Source organism: Saccopteryx leptura, chromosome 11 (genome assembly GCF_036850995.1).
Source record: "Saccopteryx leptura isolate mSacLep1 chromosome 11, mSacLep1_pri_phased_curated, whole genome shotgun sequence".
Taxonomy (NCBI): Eukaryota; Metazoa; Chordata; class Mammalia; order Chiroptera; family Emballonuridae; genus Saccopteryx; species Saccopteryx leptura.
Genome location: NC_089513.1, coordinates 52,774,449 through 52,795,733, shown reverse-complemented (window position 1 = coordinate 52,795,733; position 21,285 = coordinate 52,774,449). Strand labels below are relative to the sequence as shown.

Sequence of the window (21,285 nt, the reverse complement as noted above, 5' to 3'; positions counted from 1 at the left end):
ATAAAATAAATGATGGCCCTTTACTTCAAGATTAATCCAACATGATGTGAGGAGAAAGTTCTTCATCTTTATGCTAGTTGCACTTAATTAGACATATGTTGAGCCTGACCTGTGGTGGCGCCATAGATAAAGCGTTGGCCTGGAACTCTGAGGTCACTGGTTCAAAACCCTGGGCTTGCCTGGTCAAGGCACATGTAGGAGTTGATGCTTCCAGCTCCTCCCCCCACCCTTCTCCCTTCTCTCTCTCTCTCTCTCTCTCTCTCTCTCTCTCTCTCTCTCTCTCTCTCCCAGCTCTCTAAAATGAATAAATAAATTAAAAATTAAAATAATTAAAAATGGAATTGCCTTTAAAATAAATATGTTGAACGCCTGCTATAGTTGGACGCTCTGTTGGGGCATTAAAAGGGTAAACAGTTTCCTGTCCTCAAGAAACAAAAATACAAATTCACAGAATACAGGAATACATGGAAAAATACTTGCAAAAAAAAACCTGTGGTCTACCTGAGGAATATATGTGATAGAAAGAGCAGGACTTAGTGTTAACACTCAGTCAGATCACAAAGGAGCTGAAGGGTAGTTAAGTATCGGTTTTCTTTCTTGAAAGTTCTCAGTATCATCTGTATCTCCTTGTGTTAACAGAAGTGATTTAAACCTAAGCAATTAACAGGAGGCGTTTTTGTTCTTTCATTTCCAGGCTAACGGTTTAAACAGATGCACACATGCATGCTGAGGCCCTTCAGAATACAAACGCATCCTGATGTGGGCTGGGCCTGCCTCTCCCCTTCCTTCTAAGAAGTAGGGACTGCTGATTAGCTCCTGTTCTCAGGCAAAAAGGCTTGCTCTGCCTCATTTTTCCTCATGATTGTACAGCTCTGGAAAGATAAGAACTGGAACTTATCTTTTAAGGCTAGATTATTATACATGACTTAACAGATTTCTCTAATTTCAGCCGTTAGCCTCTGCTGGAGGGGAGCTTCTCCAGGCAGATGCAGGGCTTTGTGAGATGAAAGAAAACACAAATTCTGTCGAAGTCTTGTGCCAAGACTTAGTACAACTTGTGCTTGCTGCTTCTGCACCCACTGTCTGCAGCACGGATTTAAAATTGATTTCTAGGGACTTGAGCCTCGAGGCAGCAATGGCCTCAGAGGACGTGCTGACAGGTGCCGTGGTCTGCAAGTCAGCAGGAACCCCGAGAGCTGCTCACGGGGTCCTGCCCTGGTCAGTGCCCTGAGTCTGCTCCTCTTGATCGCTTCCACTTCTGTACTTGCTGGGAGGTCTGTAATGCTTCTGCTCTATTACAAAGGAGGGGAGCAAGACACTCACTAACCTACCTGGGTCATTCTTTATTCATCCAGCAGGTTCTTGAGTGAACATCTCTTTTTTAGTTCCATAAGGGAAACTAAACTTCAAAACATTCAACTTAAAAATATTTCCATTTCATATACAGTATGGGGCAAAAGTAGGCTTACAGTTATTCCCATGGAAAATAATACAGTGATTAATAAATAATAATTCAAGAATAAACTCCATGTTCTGCATACTCACAGCTATGAACCTCCTTTTGCCCGACCTGGTGTTTTATTCATAGCTTTAAATGCATGTTTGTTCTTTTGGAGTTTTTTTTTCTTTTTTTCTTTTTTTCTTTTTTTCATTTTTCTGAAGCTGGAAACAGGGAGAGACAGTCAGACAGACTCCCACATGCGCCCGACCGGGATCCACCCGGCACGCCCACCAGGGGTGATGCTCTGCCCACCAGGGGGCGATGCTCTGCCCATCCTGGGCGTCGCCATGTTGCGACCAGAGCCACTCTAGCGCCTGAGGCAGAGGCCACAGAGCCATCCCCAGCGCCCGGGCCATCTTTGCTCCAATGGAGCCTTGGCTGCGGGAGGGGAAGAGACAGAGAGGAAAGCGCGGCGGAGGGGTGGAGAAGCAAATGGGCGCTTCTCCTGTGTGCCCTGGCCGGGAATCGAACCCAGGTCCTCTGCACGCTAGGAGTTTTTTTTCTTAATAGTTTGGTTTTATCATTTCTCATTTGTATCATTTTATTTCAGCATCTGGCTGGTTATCATTTATTGAGAACTTAAATTTCTCAAGAAAAATTGTTGAAAAGGATATATTAAGATTTTAAGAGACAGTGTGTGTGTTTGTGCATGTGTATATAGATATATAAATTCTATAAAGCAGTTATAAATGTGTTGGCCCAGGAAGTATAAAAGAAACTGATTTGAGCCTAAACTAAATCTGAAAAAGTTATACATTTTCTCAAAAAGAAAAACGCTTTAGAGTCTTCATATTCGAGAATTTTGCTTATAAACATAACGACCTAAAAATACCTTATGACTTACACCTGTACCCACACGGACCATCTGGGATCTTAAAAACATGCAGATGCCTTGGGCCTGACCAGATAGTCTGATTTTTTGCACTTGAGGTGGGTTCCTGGGCACTGTCATTTTTTAAAATGCTCTCAGGGCCCACAGTTGAAAACCAATAGTTTAAAAATATATCTTCTATGACATTGGTTATGATATGCTAGCAAGAAAAAATTATGTGAAGTACCTTTTAAATCTCTTAATGGTATTTGACCAAAATGAGTCTCCATAAAAGAGTAATTACAGGAGGCTTGGCGCCATTGGGAATGTCTTTCTAGCCAGTAGGGACTCAAGGTGAGTGTGCAGAGAGACAGCTGTGATATAAGGCGGAATGGGGGAAGTACCCTCCTGGTGCTGTAAAATGCTATCGTGTCCAAAGTAGAGAGAGATCACCTTTGGGAAGACAGGAAGTGCTTTAAAGAAGTGGCCCTAGAGAAGCTTTGTGAAGGATGAAAGTTACAGCAACAGGCAAGGCAGAGCTACTCTGCACATTTAGAGCATCAGTATTGATAATACCTGTGATGGATTGAAACACATGAATCCTGTTTCAACCCATGAGTTCATAGTGATAGTACAAGCAAAAAATCTAATTGGTGACTTTTGGATGATGTTAGAGAGCCAACTTATTATCTTGAAATTGGATGAAGGGAAACAAGTGAGCATTAATCCTGAATTTCATCATCAAATTGTGTCAGTGGATTAATAGTTCTGACAAAGAAAAGTATCTCTTTTTTTTTTTTTTTTAGTTAGAGGGAGAGACAGACAGACAGAGACAGACAGGAGGGAAAGAGAAGAGAAGCATCAACTCATTGTTGTGGCACGTTAGTTGTTCAGTGACTGCTTTCTCATATGTGCCTTGACGGGGGGCTCCAGCTGAGCCCTTGCTCAAGCCAGCGACCTTGAGATCAACCATGGGGTTTTTGAACCTGGGTCCTCAGCATCTCAGGTCAATGCTCTATTCACTGCACCACCACCGGTCAGGCGACAAGTATCTTTATAGACACACTTCAACTAGTGAAGAGAGGAGGAAATGATTAGGCTAGAATACTCCCATCTTGCAACCTCACATTACTAGGTCTAGGGCAGTGATGACATTTCACAGCATCTTTTATGAAAATCAGTCAAGTCAGAATCTGATGAAACTTACAGATTTAACTACCATTTGCAGGGAATACAGGAGACAGAAGAATGAGTTAAATCACACACCATGGAGATGCACACTGCAACTGAGGGAACTCAACAAGCAAATGGCTTGGTCTCTTGGACAAATTAATTTCAAGGGGAAAAACCAACATAAATGGAGAATTTTCAGATTGAGGCTAAAGAGCTATGTCAGCCAGTGCAGTGTATGAACGTATCAAACAAACTGAAAGAGAAAAAAAAAATGGAAACAATTGGGGAAATTAAAGTATTGGTTAGGTATTTGATAATATTAAGGACTAATTGTTAATTTTGTTAAATGTGGCAAAGGTATTGAGATTACAGTTTTTTTAAAAGAGTAGAGTCATGTACGAAGACATACAGAGATAGTATTTGCTGAGATGCTTCAGAATAAAGGGGGAGGAGGAGGAGAGTGGAGTGGAACTATAGATGAACCAGGATCACAGGATCCTCAAGGATTTTTTTGTTGAAACTGGATTATTTGTTGAAACTGGGTGATGAGGCTGCAGGGTTTCATTAGACCCCTCTGTTTTTTTAATATGTGTGAAATTCCTTATGCTAACGTGTGTTCAAGTTAATTTTTAAAAATTGCTCCTCTAAGTAGACAGGTAAAAAGAAAAATTTTAATACAAACTTTCCAGTTGATGCTGCTTAATGAGCCATACATTGAGAACCAGTGTTTTACTAACATTGTAAAAAATTATGAATGACCTTTGACTTTCAGGCGGTTTTATTAATGCTGCAGAAAAGTTTATTTCATCTGCTGTATTTGAGTGGTGATGATGGACATATCCTCTTGAATTTAAGTGTCCAAAAAAAGCCTCTGAACCTTAGCTAATGCATCATTTCAACTATTTGTAGTTTGGATTAACTAGTTGGGCAATGTTGTTCATGAAGAGTCACTTTGATCTGTTGCCCTTCTTATGTTCGTTAGGGGATCATCTTGGCTTAGCTTGCAGGCATTTTAGACTTGAGGGGGTGTGTGTGTTTGTGTGTGTGTGTGTGTGTGTGTGTGTGTGTGTGTGTGTGTGTCCCTATCCTAGAGATTTGTATGTATTGTGAGTAATGTTTTTTGATTTTCTAAAATGTATACTCTAAATAAAATACTTAAAGTAAGATAATTGGGAGTTTAACTTTATTAACCTTTTGAAGTATTTAATTACTTTATTAACTGATTTTAAAAAGACATTAAGTATTTTTGTTAGTATTTCCCTTTTTAACTAATAGACTTTTTGAGCAATTTTAGGTTTACAGAAATAATGAGCAGAAAGTACAGAAAGTTCTCATATAACCCTCACACTCTTCACTCCCTCTCCTATCTTTCCCTGTTTTTTAACATTTTTACATTTGTGTGCTACAGTACTGACACATAGTATCAACTAAAGTTCATAGTTTAAAATTGGGTTCATGGCCCTGGCTGGTTGGCTCAGTGGTAGAGTGTCGGCCTGGCGTGTGGGAGTCCCGGGTTCGATTCCTGGCCAGGGCACACAGGAGAAGCGCCCATCTGCTTCTCCACCCCTCCCCCTCTCCTTCCTCTCTGTCTCTCTCTTCCCCTCCTGCAGCCGAGGCTCCATTGGAGCAAAGTTGGCCCGGGCGCTGGAGACGGCTCCGTGGCCTCTGCCTCAGGTGCTAGAATGGCTCTGGTTGCAACAGAGCAACACCCCAGATGGGCAGAGCATCGCCCCCTGGTGGGCATGCCGGGTGGATCCCGGTCGGGTGCATGCGGGAGTCTGACTGCCTCCCTGTTTCCAACTTCAGAAAAATATCCCAAAAAAGAAATAAATAAATAATAAAATCGGGTTCATTCTTTGTGTGGTACATTTTCCAGGGGTTTTGACAAATGTATACTGACATGTATCCACCAATATGGTATCAGAGTAGGCAGTTTTACTGCCCTAAAACGCTTCTGTGCTCCACCTATTCAGCCCCCTGCCCCGCACCTAACCCTGGCAACCACTGATCTTTTTATTGTCTTTATAGTTTTGCCTTTTCCAGAATATCATATAGTTGGACTCGTACAGTTTGTAGCCTTTTCAGATTGGCGTTTTTCACTTAGTAATATGCATTTGAGGTTTCCCATGTCTTTTCATGACTTGATATCTCAATTCTTTATAGCGCTGGGTAATAATACTGCATTGTCTGGGTTTAAAACAGTTGATCCATTTATGTAAGGAAGGATCATAATTGCTTCCATGTTTTGGCAATGTTGAATAAAGCTGCTATAAATATTTGTATGACAGTTTCTTTGTATACATAAATTTTCAGCTCCTTTGTGTAAATATCAAGGAACATGATGGCTAGATCATATAGTAGGAGTGTGTTTAGTTTTATAAAAAACTACTAGACTGTCTTTCAAAGGGCTGTACCATTTTATGTTTCCACTAGCCAGGAATAAGTGTGCCTGTTGCTCCACATCTTTGTCAGCATTTGGTGTTGTTTGTATTGTGAATTTTAGTAATTCTAATAGGTGTGTGATGATATCTTGTTTTAATTTGCAATTTTTCTAATAATAGGACGCTGAACATCTATCTTTTCACATGCTTATTTGACATCTTTGGTGAAGTGTTTATTCAGATCTTTTGCCCATTTTTTTAAAGGATTTTATTTATTGATCTTACAGGAGGTAGGGGAGGAATGAGAAGTATCAACTCATAGTTGCTTCACTTTATTTGTTCATTGATTGCTTCTCATATGTGCCTTGACCAGACCAGCCCAGGGTTTTGAACTGGCGACCTGAGCATTCCAAGTGAACGCTCTATCCACTGTGCCACCACAGGCCAGGCATTTTGGCCCATTTTTTAACTTGGTTGTTATTGTTGAATTTTTAGAGTTCTTCGTGTATTTTGGGTACTGGTCCTTTATTAGACATGTGTTTGCAAATATAAATATTTTCTCCCAGCCTGTGGTTTGTCTCTTTATTGTCTTACAGTTTTTGTCTTTTGACATACTTCTTTAGTACCCAACCACTTCTTAAGTCTATTTGGAAATTTTTTAAATTAAAATAGTTAGAAGTGAAAGTTGTTTAAATTGCTTAGGAGTTTACCCTTCTTCGGGTATATAGGTCTTTCAGATTGTGGGGTTATAATATCCCCCATTTTCTCTATCAGAAACAGAAATGCAACTTTTCACTGAAATAAAGAGGGCACCAACAGGGCAGTCTGCCATTGTTCTGTTACCTGGAAAAGCAAAACCAACCTTTCAGGTTTGGGTGTTAATAGTGAGTATAGTTACCTGAACTGTGAATGCCTTTGAGTCAGAGACATGACTTAACAACGGAAGAAACAGCAAACAAGCCTAAAAATTGTTAGTCTTTTCTAGTAAATTACTTACTAAATTAGAATACTTTTGTCTAGTTTTTTTTATTTTTTTACAGAGACAGAGAGAGAGAGTCAGAGAGAGGGATAGACAGGGACAGACAGACAGGAATGGAGAGAGATGAGAAGCATCAGTCATCAGTTTTTCATTGCACATTGCGACACCTTAGTTGTTCATTGATTGCTTTCTCATATGTGCCTTGACCGCGGGCCTTCAGCAGACCGAGTAACCCCTTGCTCGAGCCAGCAACCTTGGGTCCAAGCTGGTGAGCTTTGCTCAAACCAGATGAGCCCATGCTCAGGCTGACGACCTCGGGGTCTCGAACCTGGGTCCTCTGCATCCCAGTCTGATGTTCTATCCACTGCACCACTGCCTGGTCAGGCTTGTCCATTTTTTTTAATTTACTCAATTTTTGCTCATTACAGCTTGCATGTAAACACCGAATGGCAGTAAGCTTCCCAGATTAGATCGCTTAACGAACATCATGTCTTTGGGAACCAAATATGTAATGTAAATTCTCTAAAAGTTGCACTCTGATTGTTGAGCTTTAGATGTTATTACCTAAAGATACTCACATATGTCAACAAGCAGTGACTTGAAAAATTGAATAATGTGCTAAGAAACAAAATCATCTGAGTCAACAGAATCAGGAATTTGTGGGGAATAGGGAATAATTGTGGAGGGGATCCCATCCAGCGTGGAAAATAGTCCCAGCTTTCTGTCCTCCATTTATTGGCAGCATCTTTCTCATCGCAGTGTGCAGGGGATGCGAGGCTGCCTCTGGGCTCCATGGGGAAGAGCGCTGTAGTCATTAGCGGTGTGTGCCATGAGCAGAGGGGGCCTCGTTATAGCCTCCAGCCCATAATTGCCTTGCTCCATAGAGTCCTACATCCTCACTCAAGGAAGAGAAATAAAAGCTCAAATACCTTCAAAGACTTTTCTAATGTCATCCAGCTAGCTGCTGGTTGTGGTGGTGATATTTAGCATGTAGGAATTTCACTGATTCTAGAAAACTGATCTTGGTTCTTAGGGTTAAAAAAAAAATCTCCGGTATGAATGGACCATTTGGAGATCGTCTTAAGAACTGTTTATAGTATTTTAAAAATGTTTAAAATAGTAAGAAAAAGTCTGCTCTAGTCAAAAGATAGCTCTGAGTCATTAATAGGAAAAAAATTGTGAGAAGCCAGAAAACTAAGAGCCACTTTTTATAGTGGTCTGTGCTTGACCTGATTCATGTCACCTTTAGACTGAAGGAAAAACACAGCAGCCGGAAGACAGCTAATTAAAACAATGCCCAAGGCAGCTGGTGACAGTTTCAGAAAAGATTCCTCCATCGAGGGGCTGGCTGTGGTCTGCTGTGTCAGAGGATATAGGAGGCTTTGTCAAGAAATGTTTGTTTATTTATATTTGCTTTGTTTGTTTTTACTCGTTGAGAAAGTACTTGGCCAGACACATGTATATCTGTGTAGTGTGGTGTGTGTAAATATTATATGGTCTAGCTAAAGCAAATTAGGTAGAGGGCAGGTAATTGGTGTCAAAAGAAAGAGCTTATTGACACCACGAGAAGTTGTGTATGTGCTCTGACAGCACAAAGGCCTCGGTTCCACATCACGTGTTCTACCATTCATCAGTCATTTGGGCTATAATAGCTGACGTTTGTGGAATGCTGGATATGTGCCACCACTGGACCAAATTTCAGTCCTTCCTTTTAATGCCAGTCATTCCAGAGAAGTAGGTGGCATCGTACACATTTTCCAGAAGGAAAAACAGAGAGGTTCACATAGCTGCAAGGGACATAATGAACATTCAAACTCAGAGTTACCTGCTGAAGCTTAGAGCTACTATGCAAAACTGCCTGTTTCATCTGACTTCTCTGAACCTCTGTGCTTATCTGGTAACTGGAGGTAATACCAATAGAAGCATCAGAAGAACCATTTTTGTGTGTGAAAACTTTATAAATTCTTGAGCATGATACAGAAGTAATGTGCGATTTATAAATTAAAGATTCAAAACAGTGAGCAGCATCTTATTATTCTACTTACTTTTACTCATTGAGCAATGTTATATAGTTTTGCTAACATTTATTTTCATACATTATTATTTTCTTTTTAATTCAGTGAGAGGAGGAGAGGCAGACAGACAGACTCCAGCATGCACCCCAACTAGGATCTACCCAGTGAGCCCACTAGGGGGTGATGCTCTGCTCATCTGAGATGTTGGCTCCATTGCTCAGCAACCAAGCTCTTCTTAACACCTAAAGTGGAGGCCATGGAGCCATCCTCTGTGTCTGGGACAATCGCTCCAATGGAGCCATGGCTGCAGGAGGGAAGAGAGAGAGACAGAAGCAAGGGGGGGGGAGGTGTGAAGAAACAGATGGGCGCTTCTCCTGTGTGCCCTGACAGGGAATCAAACTCAGGACATCCACATGTCAGGCAATGCTCTACCACTGAGCCAACTGGTCAGGGCCTATTTTCATACATTATTAAACTTTTTTCAAAAACAACATTGGTTATTTAGCTAGCTACAATTCAAGCTCTACTTTTCTGTCATAAATTTATCCTTTTTCCTAAATAGTCATGCTTGAGAGGACTAATTAAATTTCCAGTATAATTACAGTTATACAGTAATACATACCACTTATGGGCCTTCTGAATACTTATTATTTTGGCATGTACACTGTTTACAAATTTTCATATTTGTCATTGTTAATATGTTAAATCTTATAGACAGGTATGCTTAATGTATTAGATGTGAAATGTTGGGACTGCACACACAAAAACTAGTTTAGCTTAACTGTTGCCAGTTAATCAATCCATTTTAGCATTCAAGGCTTTGCTGAAAGACCTTTGAAGGATTAGATGAAAATACAATAACTGTGTATCACAGTAAATTAAACTGATGGATTTTTCCCCCCCGAGATGACTATCATTTTCCTTTCTCCAAATGACTGTTTAATGGCCCAAAATATAGCACATATATTTATATCTTATGTTTAAAAATGATAGCTAAAATCTTTAAACTTAATGAACATTTTATTATGTTGAACAGGAAGGATTCTTCTCTAAAAGAAATTAAGAAGTTGAATGCTGTACTACAGAACTGAAGTTTGTAGCAAGAACCAAAAGTTAAACTAAAGAAGTTAGTTTAGGCCCTGGCTGGTTGGCTCAGCGGTAGAGCGTCGGCCTGGCGTGCAGGGACCCGGGTTCGATTTCTGGCCAGGGCACATAGGAGAAGCGCCCATTTGCTTCTCCATCCTCCCCTCTTCCTCTCTGTCTCTCTCTTCCCCTCCCGCAGCCAAGGCTCCATTGGAGCAAAGATGGCCCAGGCGCTGGGGATGGCTTCTTGGCCTCTGCCCCAGGCGCTAGAGTGGCTCTGGATGCCTCGGAGGGGCAGAGCATCGCCCCCTGGTGGGCAGAGTGTCGCCCCTGGTGGGCGTGCCGGGTGGATCCCGGTTGGGCGCATGCGGGAGTCTGTCTGACTGTCTCTCCCCGTTTCCAGCTTCAGAAAAATACAAAAAAAAAAAAAAAAAAAGGTAAAAAAAAGAAGTTAGTTTAACAGGCTTTGGAAAGCGATTTGCAGCTAGAATTTTTAAGTAAGGATTGGTAGAGAAAGTTGTAGGAGAGGTCGAAGAAAGGAGGACGCATGGTTAATTGTCAGGCTCAGAACCTGCTCACGTGGGGAATAGAGTTTGGGCATGTTGAAAGAAGGCTTTTGTTGGTCCTTCAATACTCTTTTTTTACTGTCAGGGTTTTTGTGTTTTACAAGATGTTGAGGCTTCCCAGCACCACATCATTCCCCCAGCCACTCCTGTTTAGAAATCACCCAGAGGTGAGCTGTACTTACTCAGTGACATTCTGAGCTTTTGTTTATTTGTTTGTAGGGTCAGGCTTTTGTCGGTGTGGGTCCACTGCATTGAAGCCTTTTTACTAGTTGAAAGGAGCCAGCTAAGTGTGATCACACTTGATCGTCACTCACTGTATAGTTACAAGAAGCAGTTGCTTTTTGTTTTTTCTTAATTTTACCTACTTTTATTCATGGCCATTGAGAGAACTTTGTTGAGTGTGTTGACATTTTTTGTGTTTTGTTTTCCATAGAAACGCTCCAGAGGCCAGGTGCTATTTGATAAAGTATGTGAACATCTGAACTTGCTAGAAAAAGACTACTTTGGGCTTACATATCGAGATGCTGAAAACCAGAAGGTGGGTAATTAAAAGCAGTACAAAATATCAGGGCTTGAGTTGCGCGTTACTGCCTGAAGGTGACCTAGAATTGAATTAGTAAGTCTTTTCTCCACCTCCCCTCACACTCCCACATTTACTTTGAGGCCCTAAATGCTGTCAACCGCCTTATTTCTTCATGAAGGAAATTATTAACAACTTCCTCTAATCTCGAATATTGTGGAAACAGTAAGTCAGTGTTTTTCTTTTTCATGCTTCAGTTACTTATGGTTCCAGGAAAGCATTTTATGTGGTGCTTTTTTGTGTGTGTGATGATATATTTTATTTGCTATGAGCCAATGATATATTTCAGCGGCTATGAGCTGATGAAAATCAAATACATTGATACTTGTATGGAAACCATGTCCAAGGCTACTTTCCTATTCTTAATTCATCGTATCATGCTTTCATATTCTTGCCAAATCAGAATATGAGATTAGGAGTTGGCTGACCTGACACTTGTCTCATGTAGTTAGTAGGCATTTAATGTTTAATGTAATACCTCTGGAGACTCTAGGCTCTTATACCTGAATAATGAGTGCAGTCTCTTCAGAGCTTTACCTCATTAAGTTTTCTTTGTGAAGAAAGTATTTCCATGGAACTGGTGCTGGAAACTGAGTCACAGAAATTTTGTTCATAGATGTTATATGTTTTGGTGTTGTGCGATGAGTCATATTTACTGAATTCACTGGACAATGTCTAACTTCATTATTAAACATCTGAGTTTTCTGATAAGGAAAATCATAAGTCTCAAGGAAGGGTTTGTTGGAAAGTCTTCTAAGTAGCTGCCTAACAATTTGTAATCGCAGACGTCAGCCTGTGGGAATGAATGGCGAGGACACCACTGCATCAAATTACATGTATCTATAGTTTGCTCTAGTAATTTGTTTGACCGTAGAACCCGCTGAGCGGTGTTGGGGTTGGTGTTTTCATCTACTCTTTTTCTCTGCTAGTTTGGATCCCTGAAGGCACGGCTTGCAAAAGAAAAGAATTTTGTTAGATTGAGTTGTGGACACCACATATTTTCATTAGACCAATGTGGGCCCTCACAGGACTGGCAAAGGGGCACCCGATGGGGGAAGAACCCAGCTTGGAGGGCCTTCTAGCAACCAGGCACTTTCAGATATGCTGAGTGCGTGTTACTGCCTGGTCAACAGGAAGTCATTTGTACTCTTCCCTGATTCAAATTCAAGCTGTCATTTCCTTTTCAGAATTGGTTGGACCCTGCTAAGGAAATTAAAAAACAGATTCGAAGTAAGTTCTTTTGGATTACTATCTATGAAAATGTGAGGATTTTCAGAGAGTGGGTTGTATGAATTGCTAGCACTTACTCACGTGGGTGGTGTGAATCGAATGTTTTGAAAAGCAGAGTGAAATCTCAGGTTTTATCTTTGGCAAGTTAGTATAGCTCAGATCCCATTTTAAATGATCACAGCTCAGGAATAAAATGACTGTGGCTTTTGACTATTTCCTTGCCTCTGCACAGATATGAAATATGATTTAGTCAGGCAACACTTCAATGGGTCATGAATGTCATATCCAGCCTAACTACCACAACAGTATAAAAGTCAGGCTAAAAGTAATAGTCGTTTAATAGTTCAGAAATGGACTAAAGTTGACTGGTGACAACCTCTTTTCTTGGTCCCTAAAGACAAGTTAAGAATGCATATTATCTAGAGGAGAAAACAATTGTATGAGCAACTCACAAAATTGAAATACAAGTAGCTAGTAAGAATTAGGTGCTAAATTTTAATAACAGTTAAATGCAAATTAAAATGAGGCATATTTCACCTGTTCAGATAGCAAAGACTTTAAAAGTTTAATAATACCTTGCACTGGCCATTATGTACACAATTGGTAGAAATATAAATTGGTACAACCGTTTAAGGAAGGTACTTTTTGTCAGTATTTATTAAAATTTTAAATGTGTTACCCTTTAACCCCTAGTTTTACTTAAAGAAATTTGTTCAGCATATGTATGAGAGGGAAATGTGCATGTATGAAAGTGTATTATAATACCACTTATAATAGCAGAAAGCTAGAAGCAACTTAAATATCCATTTGGGAAGAAACGATTAAATCACTCATAGAATACCGTACTTTGAAATACTAAGCAGCTATTAAATAAGATGAAAGAGAGTGAATATTGTCTTAGCTTTTATTACTGAGACAGTAGTGAGATAAATCATATTTGTTTTTAAAAAGTTATGCATATAGGCCCTGGCCGGTTGGCTCAGCGGTAGAGCGTCGGCCTGGCGTGCAGAAGTCCCGGGTTCGATTCTCGGCCAGGGCACACAGGAGAAGTGTCCATTTGCTTCTCCACCCCTCCCCCTCTCCTTCTTCTCTGTCTCTCTCTTCCCCTCCCACAGCGAGGCTCCATTGGAGCAAAGATGGCCCGGGCGCTGGGGATGTCTCCTTGGCCTCTGCCCCAGGTGCTAGAGTGGCTCTGGTCATGGCAGAGTGACGCCTCGGAGGGGCAGAGCATCGCCCCCTGGTGGGCAGAGCGTAGCCCCTGGTGGGCGTGCCGGGTGGATCCCGGTAGGGCGCATGTGGGAGTCTGTCTGACTGTCTCTCCCTGTTTCCAGCTTCAGAAAAGTACAAAAAAAAAAAAAAAGTTATGCATATATAGGTCTGTGGAAAAGTGTTGGAAGACCACAAAAGATATTAACAGTAAACATCTCCAGAAATGGCATTGCAGTGTTGGGGATTGCGAAAGAGGAATTTTTAAATTTTTACTTTTAATCCTCATGCTTTTACCATAAACATAATCTTTATAATTTTAAATAACTAGTAAATGTTTAAAAGCAATTCATTTTTATCAATAAAATCTAGGTTAATTTTCCAGAACAACTAATTTTAGTTGAATAAGTTTAAGACCAGTTTGTTAATAAGAACATTCCTATTGAAGTTTTCAATAGCTGACTATTGAAATAGAGAAGAGACATTTGTAGTGTTTTTGAATGTGTGAAATATTAAAATAGATTAACTCTTAATAAGTAATTAATAATAAGCAGTGTAAAATGGTTTAATACTAGGTAATAGCACAAAAGAAGAAAAAAGTCACTATCCCTCTAGATATTAGAGAGTCTGCTGATTATTTATTACAACTATAACATCTTGACCACATTTTTGAGAAATTGCTGTATTCACTGGCCAGGTTTGTGATTTGAGTAGGTGAATAGACAGAGGTTGGGACTAAAACCAAGGACAGCTACGGTTATGATAAGTAGGTAAAACCTCTCTTTTTGTTCCCAAGTTTCCTAATGAAAAATTTAAGAGAACGACTGTATTCTAAGAATCTTGTAGTGGAATTCTTAAAAGCAGATATGCTGAATACATCTCCCAACACTTTATGTGCTTCAGGTCTTCTGTATTCATCTAACTAACCAAATGTTTTGTGTTTCGGTGATTTATAATTACAGAACACTTTGAAAATATATTAACTACTCCACAATAAGTCATAATACTGTTACAAGAAAGGCAGTATAAACAGTTTTCCTTTCTTTCGTTAGTAGAATTTTTTCCCCTTACCTTCCCATTCATCCTGTCTCCTACACTTCCTTTCTAAAGGGAGAAAGCTAAGGGAAGTCAGAGCATGAGATTGGAAGGCTCTTTGATCATGCAGAGCAGGCAATGTTTGCAACTGCAACACAAAACAAACCGAGCAACAGTCTTGCAGATAAAGGAGGAAAAAGGAAAAACCGGAACCTGTTACAGAACATGGTGTTTTTAGCTCTAGCCCTATTGTTTGCATCCACTAAAGTGCCCCCTTCCCACGAAATTTACATTCACCCAAGGCGTAAAAGATTTTATCCAGGCCCTGGCTGGTTGGCTCAGCGGTAGAGCGTCAGCCTGGCGTGCGGGGGGCCCGGGTTCCATTCCCAGCCAGGGCACACAGGAGAAGCGCCCATTTGCTTCTCCACCCCTCCCCCTCCTTCCTCTCTGTCTCTCTCTTCCCCTCCCGCAGCGAGGCTCCATTGGAGCAAAGATGGCCCGGGCGCTGGGGATGGCTCTGTGGCCTCTGCCCCAGGCGCTAGAGTGGCTCTGGTCGCGGCAGTGCCACGCCCTGGAGGGGCAGAGCATCACCCCCTGGTGGGCAGAGCATCGCCCCCTGGTGGGCATGCTGGGTGGATCCCGGTTGGGCGCATGCGGGAGTCTGTCTGACTGTCTCTCCCCGTTTCCAGCTTCAGAAAAATACAAAAAAAAAAAAAAAAAGATTTTATCCAACCATTATAATCATTGTAGCGTCAGCTCCTATTCCTAAGTATAAATGACAAAAGGATGTTTCCACATCCTTCTGCTGGAGGTGCACAGTGTGTCTCTAGAATGAGACCTCCCAGAGAATGACAGTCAAGCTGGTAAAGATTTGAAGTTACAAATGTATGAGAAGTAGGAAATTCTGAAACTGAAGAGTTCCTATGAAAATATTCTAATTCTAGTCATCTTTTGTTCATAGCTGTTCTCAGAGTTTTTACATATACTATATTTTGTGATATGATTGTGATATAGTAAGTTTGTAGTCTAGACATATATGCTATATAGTTATTTGATCCTATAAATGTAGTATATTTAGAAATTTTAGGATTTGGCAGGCCTAGAAGACTAAAATTTAATTTTTATCACAAGGATGAACTCTTTAGTTGCACAGTTTTCTATTTATCATAAATTTGTGATTCCAAATCCTATATCAGCGTTGTAGGAGTATCACTTCAATGCATCTAAGCTGTTCCACTTCCGGTTTCTAACAGAATCGTGCTCCCAGCAGAGGCAGCTATCAACCCATCCATTGTGTAATCGTATCCTCCCAGTTGATCTGCTTCTGCCGTATTTTCTTTTTTTCTTTTTTTTTTTTTTTTGTATTTTTCTGAAGCTGGAAACGGGGAGAGACAGTCAGACAGACTCCCGCATGCGCCCGACTGGGATCCACCCGGCACGCCCACCAGGGGCGATGCTCTGCCCACCAGGGGGCGATGCTCTGCTGCGACCAGAGCCACTCTAGTGCCTGGGGCAGAGGCCAAGGAGCCATCCCCAGCGCCCGGGCCATCTTTGCTCCAATGGAGCCTCGGCTGCGGGAGGGGAAGAGAGAGACAGAGAGGAAGGAGAGGGGCAGGGGTGGAGAAGCAGATGGGCGCTTCTCCTGTGTGCCCTGGCCGGGAATCGAACCCGAGACTTCTGCATGCCAGGCCGATGCTCTACCACTGAGCCAACCGGCCAGGGCCTCTGCCGTATTTTCTATGGAGATAGATATATATTTATATATACGTTTGAGCTTTAATGTGTCTCTGTCGTTAATTTTAAGTTTTATGAGCCATTTAACTGGGATTTCTTTTTTCTTGAATTGGGAATGGATGGTACTTAAACTTTCCCACTGTTTCAAAATAATGTCCCATAAAACCTCATAGTAGTCAGTTGGGTTATAATCTCAAGGAGAGTAGATTTCTTAAAAGTAGTGACTTTCAAAGTGTCATCTCCAAGCCCAAGTGTATTAGAACTGCAAGAAGGTTTATTAAAAACACAAGTTCCGAGGCCATATTCCAAATCTCTAGAATAAAAGCCTCTGGGTGGAGCCGAGGCACTGACATGTTTAATAAGCACCTCGGGTGTTTCATGGGCTCAGGTTAGTCTGAAACTCACTTTACTAGAATGAGGATTTTGCATTTAAATATCTTTCCTGCACTTTTATTACTTTTTAGTTTCCAACTTAGAGTGTTTACCCTGAATTTATTATGAGATTGTTTAATTACATTGTTAAAACTAGTCATTGGATTCAAGGAATACTTTGAAGTGGATAAAATTATAAAAGAGCAATAAATCCATTTCCCATAACCACGCCATTAGTTTCGTTCCACTTGCTGGCAGGGGAAGCCAGCTCTCTCTCAGGGACCTCAGCACCTTCAGGCACAGAAGGGACCCATTCTAGCAGAAACTGAGTGGGAATCAAGAGGAAAATAAAACCAAATCAGACTGTTTTTAGAATAAAAAAAGGACTTTTTTTTTTTTAGAACAGTGGGAAAATAATCATTAGAAGTATATTTGATTGACAGGTATTTTATGGCTTAGAATTCTTTTTTTTTTTTTTTTTTTTTTCCGAAACTGGAAACGGGAGAGACAGTCAGACAGACTCCCGCATGCGCCCGACCAGGATCCACCCGGCATGCCCACCAGGAGGGAATGCTCTGCCCACCAGGGGGCGATGCTCTGCCCCTCCGGGGCGTCGCTCTGTCGCGACTAGAGCCACTCTAGCGCCTGGGGCAGAGGCCAAGGAGCCATCCCCAGCGCCCAGGCCATCTTTGCTCCAGTGGAGCCTTGGCTGCAGGAGGGGAAGAGACAGAGAGGAAGGAGAGGGGGAGGGGTGGAGAAGCAGATGGGCGCTTCTCCTGTGTGCCCTAGCCGGGAATTGAACCCGGGACCCCTTGCACACCAGGCCGACGCTCTACCACTGAGCCAACCGGCCAGGGCCTGGCTTAGAATTCTTAGAGCCCATGTTTCAGTAATGTTTCTGAGTGGTTTTAAAATAATGTTGACCACCCAATTATACCTTGTCTTATTCCAAGTCCTTAATACAGCAAGCATTTCCTGGGAGTGCCCCACCTTGTGGAACTATAAGTGTAATATGAATGGTAGTGTCAGGAATAAACTAGAAATAATCAATGACCCTAATAGCTAAGTATTAGCCTTATACAAGAGAATAGTACAAAGAAAGAAGCTGGGAGGTGTTTACAGTACTGTCCCTTCCTTCTGAATGTTTGGGAGGAGCTCATAGAAACAAAATGAAGGTTGCAGACGGGAGTGTTGGAAGTCACAGGAGTGTCTTGACCCAAGGAGCTGAAGGCTGTGTGCAGCACAGGTGGAGACTTCTGGGGCAGACGCCAGGGAGGCTGGAGGGGACTTTTGAGCATCGCATTCCAGATGCAAGCAGGACCCATGCTGAGGCATATCTAGCGTGGTCGCAGGTGGGAGGAACAAGTGTATGCAGTGTCCCAGTGAAGGAAGACCCAGACTTCAGTAAATCACTGCAATAAAGGGCCAGAGTAAAAGAACAAGATCGCTGTAAGTCAAAGGAGGGGCCATGTACAGATAACATATAGAAAGGAAAAAAAAGGTTATTCTTTCATGTTTGTAATAAACATACACAATTAGAGGTAGTAGGATGAAACGGAGGGTTTAGTAAGACTGACGAACGTAGCCAGTCTGTGTGTGGATCGTACAAAGCATAGGTGCCTGTGAGCTGACATCTGGGAGGCCGTACATAGATGTCACAGGGTAAGAGTGGCAATGTGGAAGGAAGACCCGCTCAAGTCATGGGCTAAGAAGGAGGTGTGGAAATAGGTAATGCACAGTAAATATAAATACATGCAAGTGTCTCTTTAATCAAAAGTTTCCCTGAATAAGAAAAGAATTTGTCAGCAGCCCGTAGAGCAGCTTTCTTCTAAAATATTCACTACAACAAACCTTCCCCGTAAAATAAAAGTATCTTGAACAGTCCCTTGACATGTGCTGTAATGGGATTTGTCCTGCATTAACAAAGCAGAAAGGACAAAGGAAATGGGATTATTTCTGTACCGTTGGTATGTGAGCTATCCAGAACTTCACAGCAGGCGATCTAGTCAGTTCCAGGCTTGTCTGACTGAGGATTATTCATATTGTTCACTTCTGCTCCCTCTTCCAAGGACTTAGCTTACCTTTGTCCCTGAGAAAGAGAGGAAGTTTAGTCAATTTCCTCCCTCCTTAGACGTGCCACTCAAGGATTTGATTGGTCAGAAGATTAGGAAGTAGGTGAAGTTTCAGGTTGATTTGTGGATTTCACTTAACAGAATGATCAAAATTTGCCTGATCAAATTTTTCTACAGATGGTCAAAACTTTTCTCGGTATTAGAATTTGGGAGTTAAGGTAGCTCTAGCAATCGTAAGTATAAAGGGATTTTCTAAGACCTTATTCTAATTTTTTCTCATCTCTGCAGGTGGTGCTTGGCACTTTTCATTTAATGTGAAATTTTACCCACCAGACCCTTCCCAGCTATCTGAAGATATCACCAGGTATTTGAACGTGGGCTCTGAAAAGGCAGACATCTTGGCACAGTTATGCTTCTCTTAAATTCAACAGAGAAGGGCTTGCTTGCGTTTGGTAACCTTACAACTGTTTGCGCTGAAATGACAAACGAAAGGCAACTGAATGAGAGCAAACAGCCAATGAAAAAGATTTACCAAATCACATCTATTTGTGGTTGAGTCTTTGGGGCTAAGCTGATGCTTCCCTCTGCCTGACCCTGGTGGGAAGACACGCAGAGCTGAGATACTGTCATCTACCCACCACAGCCAAATTGGATGGGATTCAGCCTTAAATGATGTAGCCATTCATATTTCTCATGCTTTAAAACTTAGAATAAAAAATGTGTCTTTGGATGCTTAGCCTTTTACGTAATCAATCTGGTCTTGGACATCTCTTTAAAAAAAATCACACATATACACATACAGGTACACAGAAACACCTGTACACTTAAGAGTTTACTTCCCATGGCATACAAGGAAAGGAAGATGATTAATTCATTTTCACAAAAGAAGACATTAAAAAAGAAATCCAACAAAAATACTCGGACGTGGTCACTGAGCTTTGAATGTGAGAAGGTGTCCCTCGATGCATCTGTCCTGAGTGTGACATGTGTCCTTGGCTTCTCTGGGTTCCGTTTGGGAACCCCGACTCTCACTGTTTGGTAGTGAGTTTGTAACCAGCCAGAGCGGTTGTGTGCAGTGTGTGCTGATTTTTCTGTGTGAGCCTCACCCCTCTGCAGGGCTTTTCAGAGAAGGGAAATTACTCAGAAAACTTCAGTCTCTTCCTATGATTAAAAATAATTTTAACAGGCATCTTAGAAGAAAGGTAAATACTAGCTCCAGAGTGTTTCTTCAATGTTTGCATTACAGTAGAAAATTTTTAATTTTTATTTTAAAATACTTTTTAATAATATTGAGGAATTATTTAATTGTGGTTGTGGAGTCTGTTCATATCTGGATTTGAAATTTAGTGCATGATTGATTTCTATCTATTTGTGTAAATGTATGTAGAGCCCATGAAATAAGTAGAAATTTTTATATCTGAATTACACAGTTTTCTTATATCATTAGCTTAAAATCATATTAAGAGGGGACCTTACAACTTTTTTATAGTCCTCAGCTTTAACAGATTAACAGTTCATTTCTTATGGTGGAAGATAAAAGGTATGTTTTATTATTATACCCATATACTGAGACATGAAAGGTTTTAAAGCTTATTAATGGTAACACTTACCTTGGAATCTTCCATTAGTATATGTGTAATCCTTAAAAGCAAAATAACAGAGAAGATAAGTCAGCTATTAATGGAAATATTTTATGTTATTTTGGCAAAATTATACATGGAAAATGTTTTATAGTCCCCAAATTTAAAACTTCTAGTGATGAGATTCTGAGATCTTCAGTTAGTAATTCTTCCGTCAGTCTTTATATCCATTGGATTCTAAGAAATTATCTTTAAAAATGAGAAGTGGAAACAAACCACTCATTATTATCTAGAGACTATCTCAGCAGTAATGCAGGAATTGGAGAGCAGAGTTTATGATGACATAGTTGTTTTGTTACCTGAAATGTCTTGGTCGGTCATATGGCAAGACTTTTAGTCTAAATATCAAAATGAGACTTCCTTAAGTCTAGTTGAGACTAAATCATTATAGTGAAGAGCACCATTTTATTTCATAATACTCTCAATCAATGATTTCAAGGAGTGTGTTGGGGACTATTTATTTGACTTTAAATGTTATTTTAGAAGATGTTAGAGGAATATATCTTTATTTATTGGAGGTTTTTTTTAGAGAGAAAGAGAGACAGGAAGGGAGAGAGATGAGAAGCATCAACTCATAGTTGCACCACTTAATTTGTTAAGTTGTTCATTGATTGCTTCTCATACATGCTTTGATTGGAGGGGCTGCAGCTAAGCCAGTGATCCCTTGCTCAAGCCAGTGATCTTGGGCTTCAGGCCAGCGACCTTTAGGCTCAATTCAGTGACCATGGGATTATGTCAGTGAGCTCATGCTCAAGCCAGCAACCCTGTACTCAAGGCAGATGAGCCCACGCTCAAGCCAGCAACCTCGGGGTTTCGCCTGTGGGACCTCTGTGTCCCGGGTTGATGTTCTATCCACTGCACCATCACTGGTCAGGGAAAGAGTATGTCTTCAGGTTTTTGTTTTTAG

At 41.0% G+C, this 21,285-nt stretch overlaps 1 protein-coding gene across 17 annotated transcripts in view; it reads left to right on the top strand.

Moving 5' to 3' along the window:
• Nucleotides 1-21,285, top strand: part of EPB41L3 (erythrocyte membrane protein band 4.1 like 3) — a 272,467-nt gene that overhangs the window by 206,364 nt on the left and 44,818 nt on the right. For all 17 annotated transcript variants that reach the window (XM_066353286.1, XM_066353284.1, XM_066353283.1 and 14 more), the window contains 3 exons: nt 10,943-11,047; nt 12,277-12,319; nt 19,027-19,102. In XM_066353286.1, the coding sequence (XP_066209383.1) occupies nt 10,943-11,047; nt 12,277-12,319; nt 19,027-19,102 (224 nt within the window). The remainder of the gene's footprint in view (nt 1-10,942; nt 11,048-12,276; nt 12,320-19,026; nt 19,103-21,285) is intronic.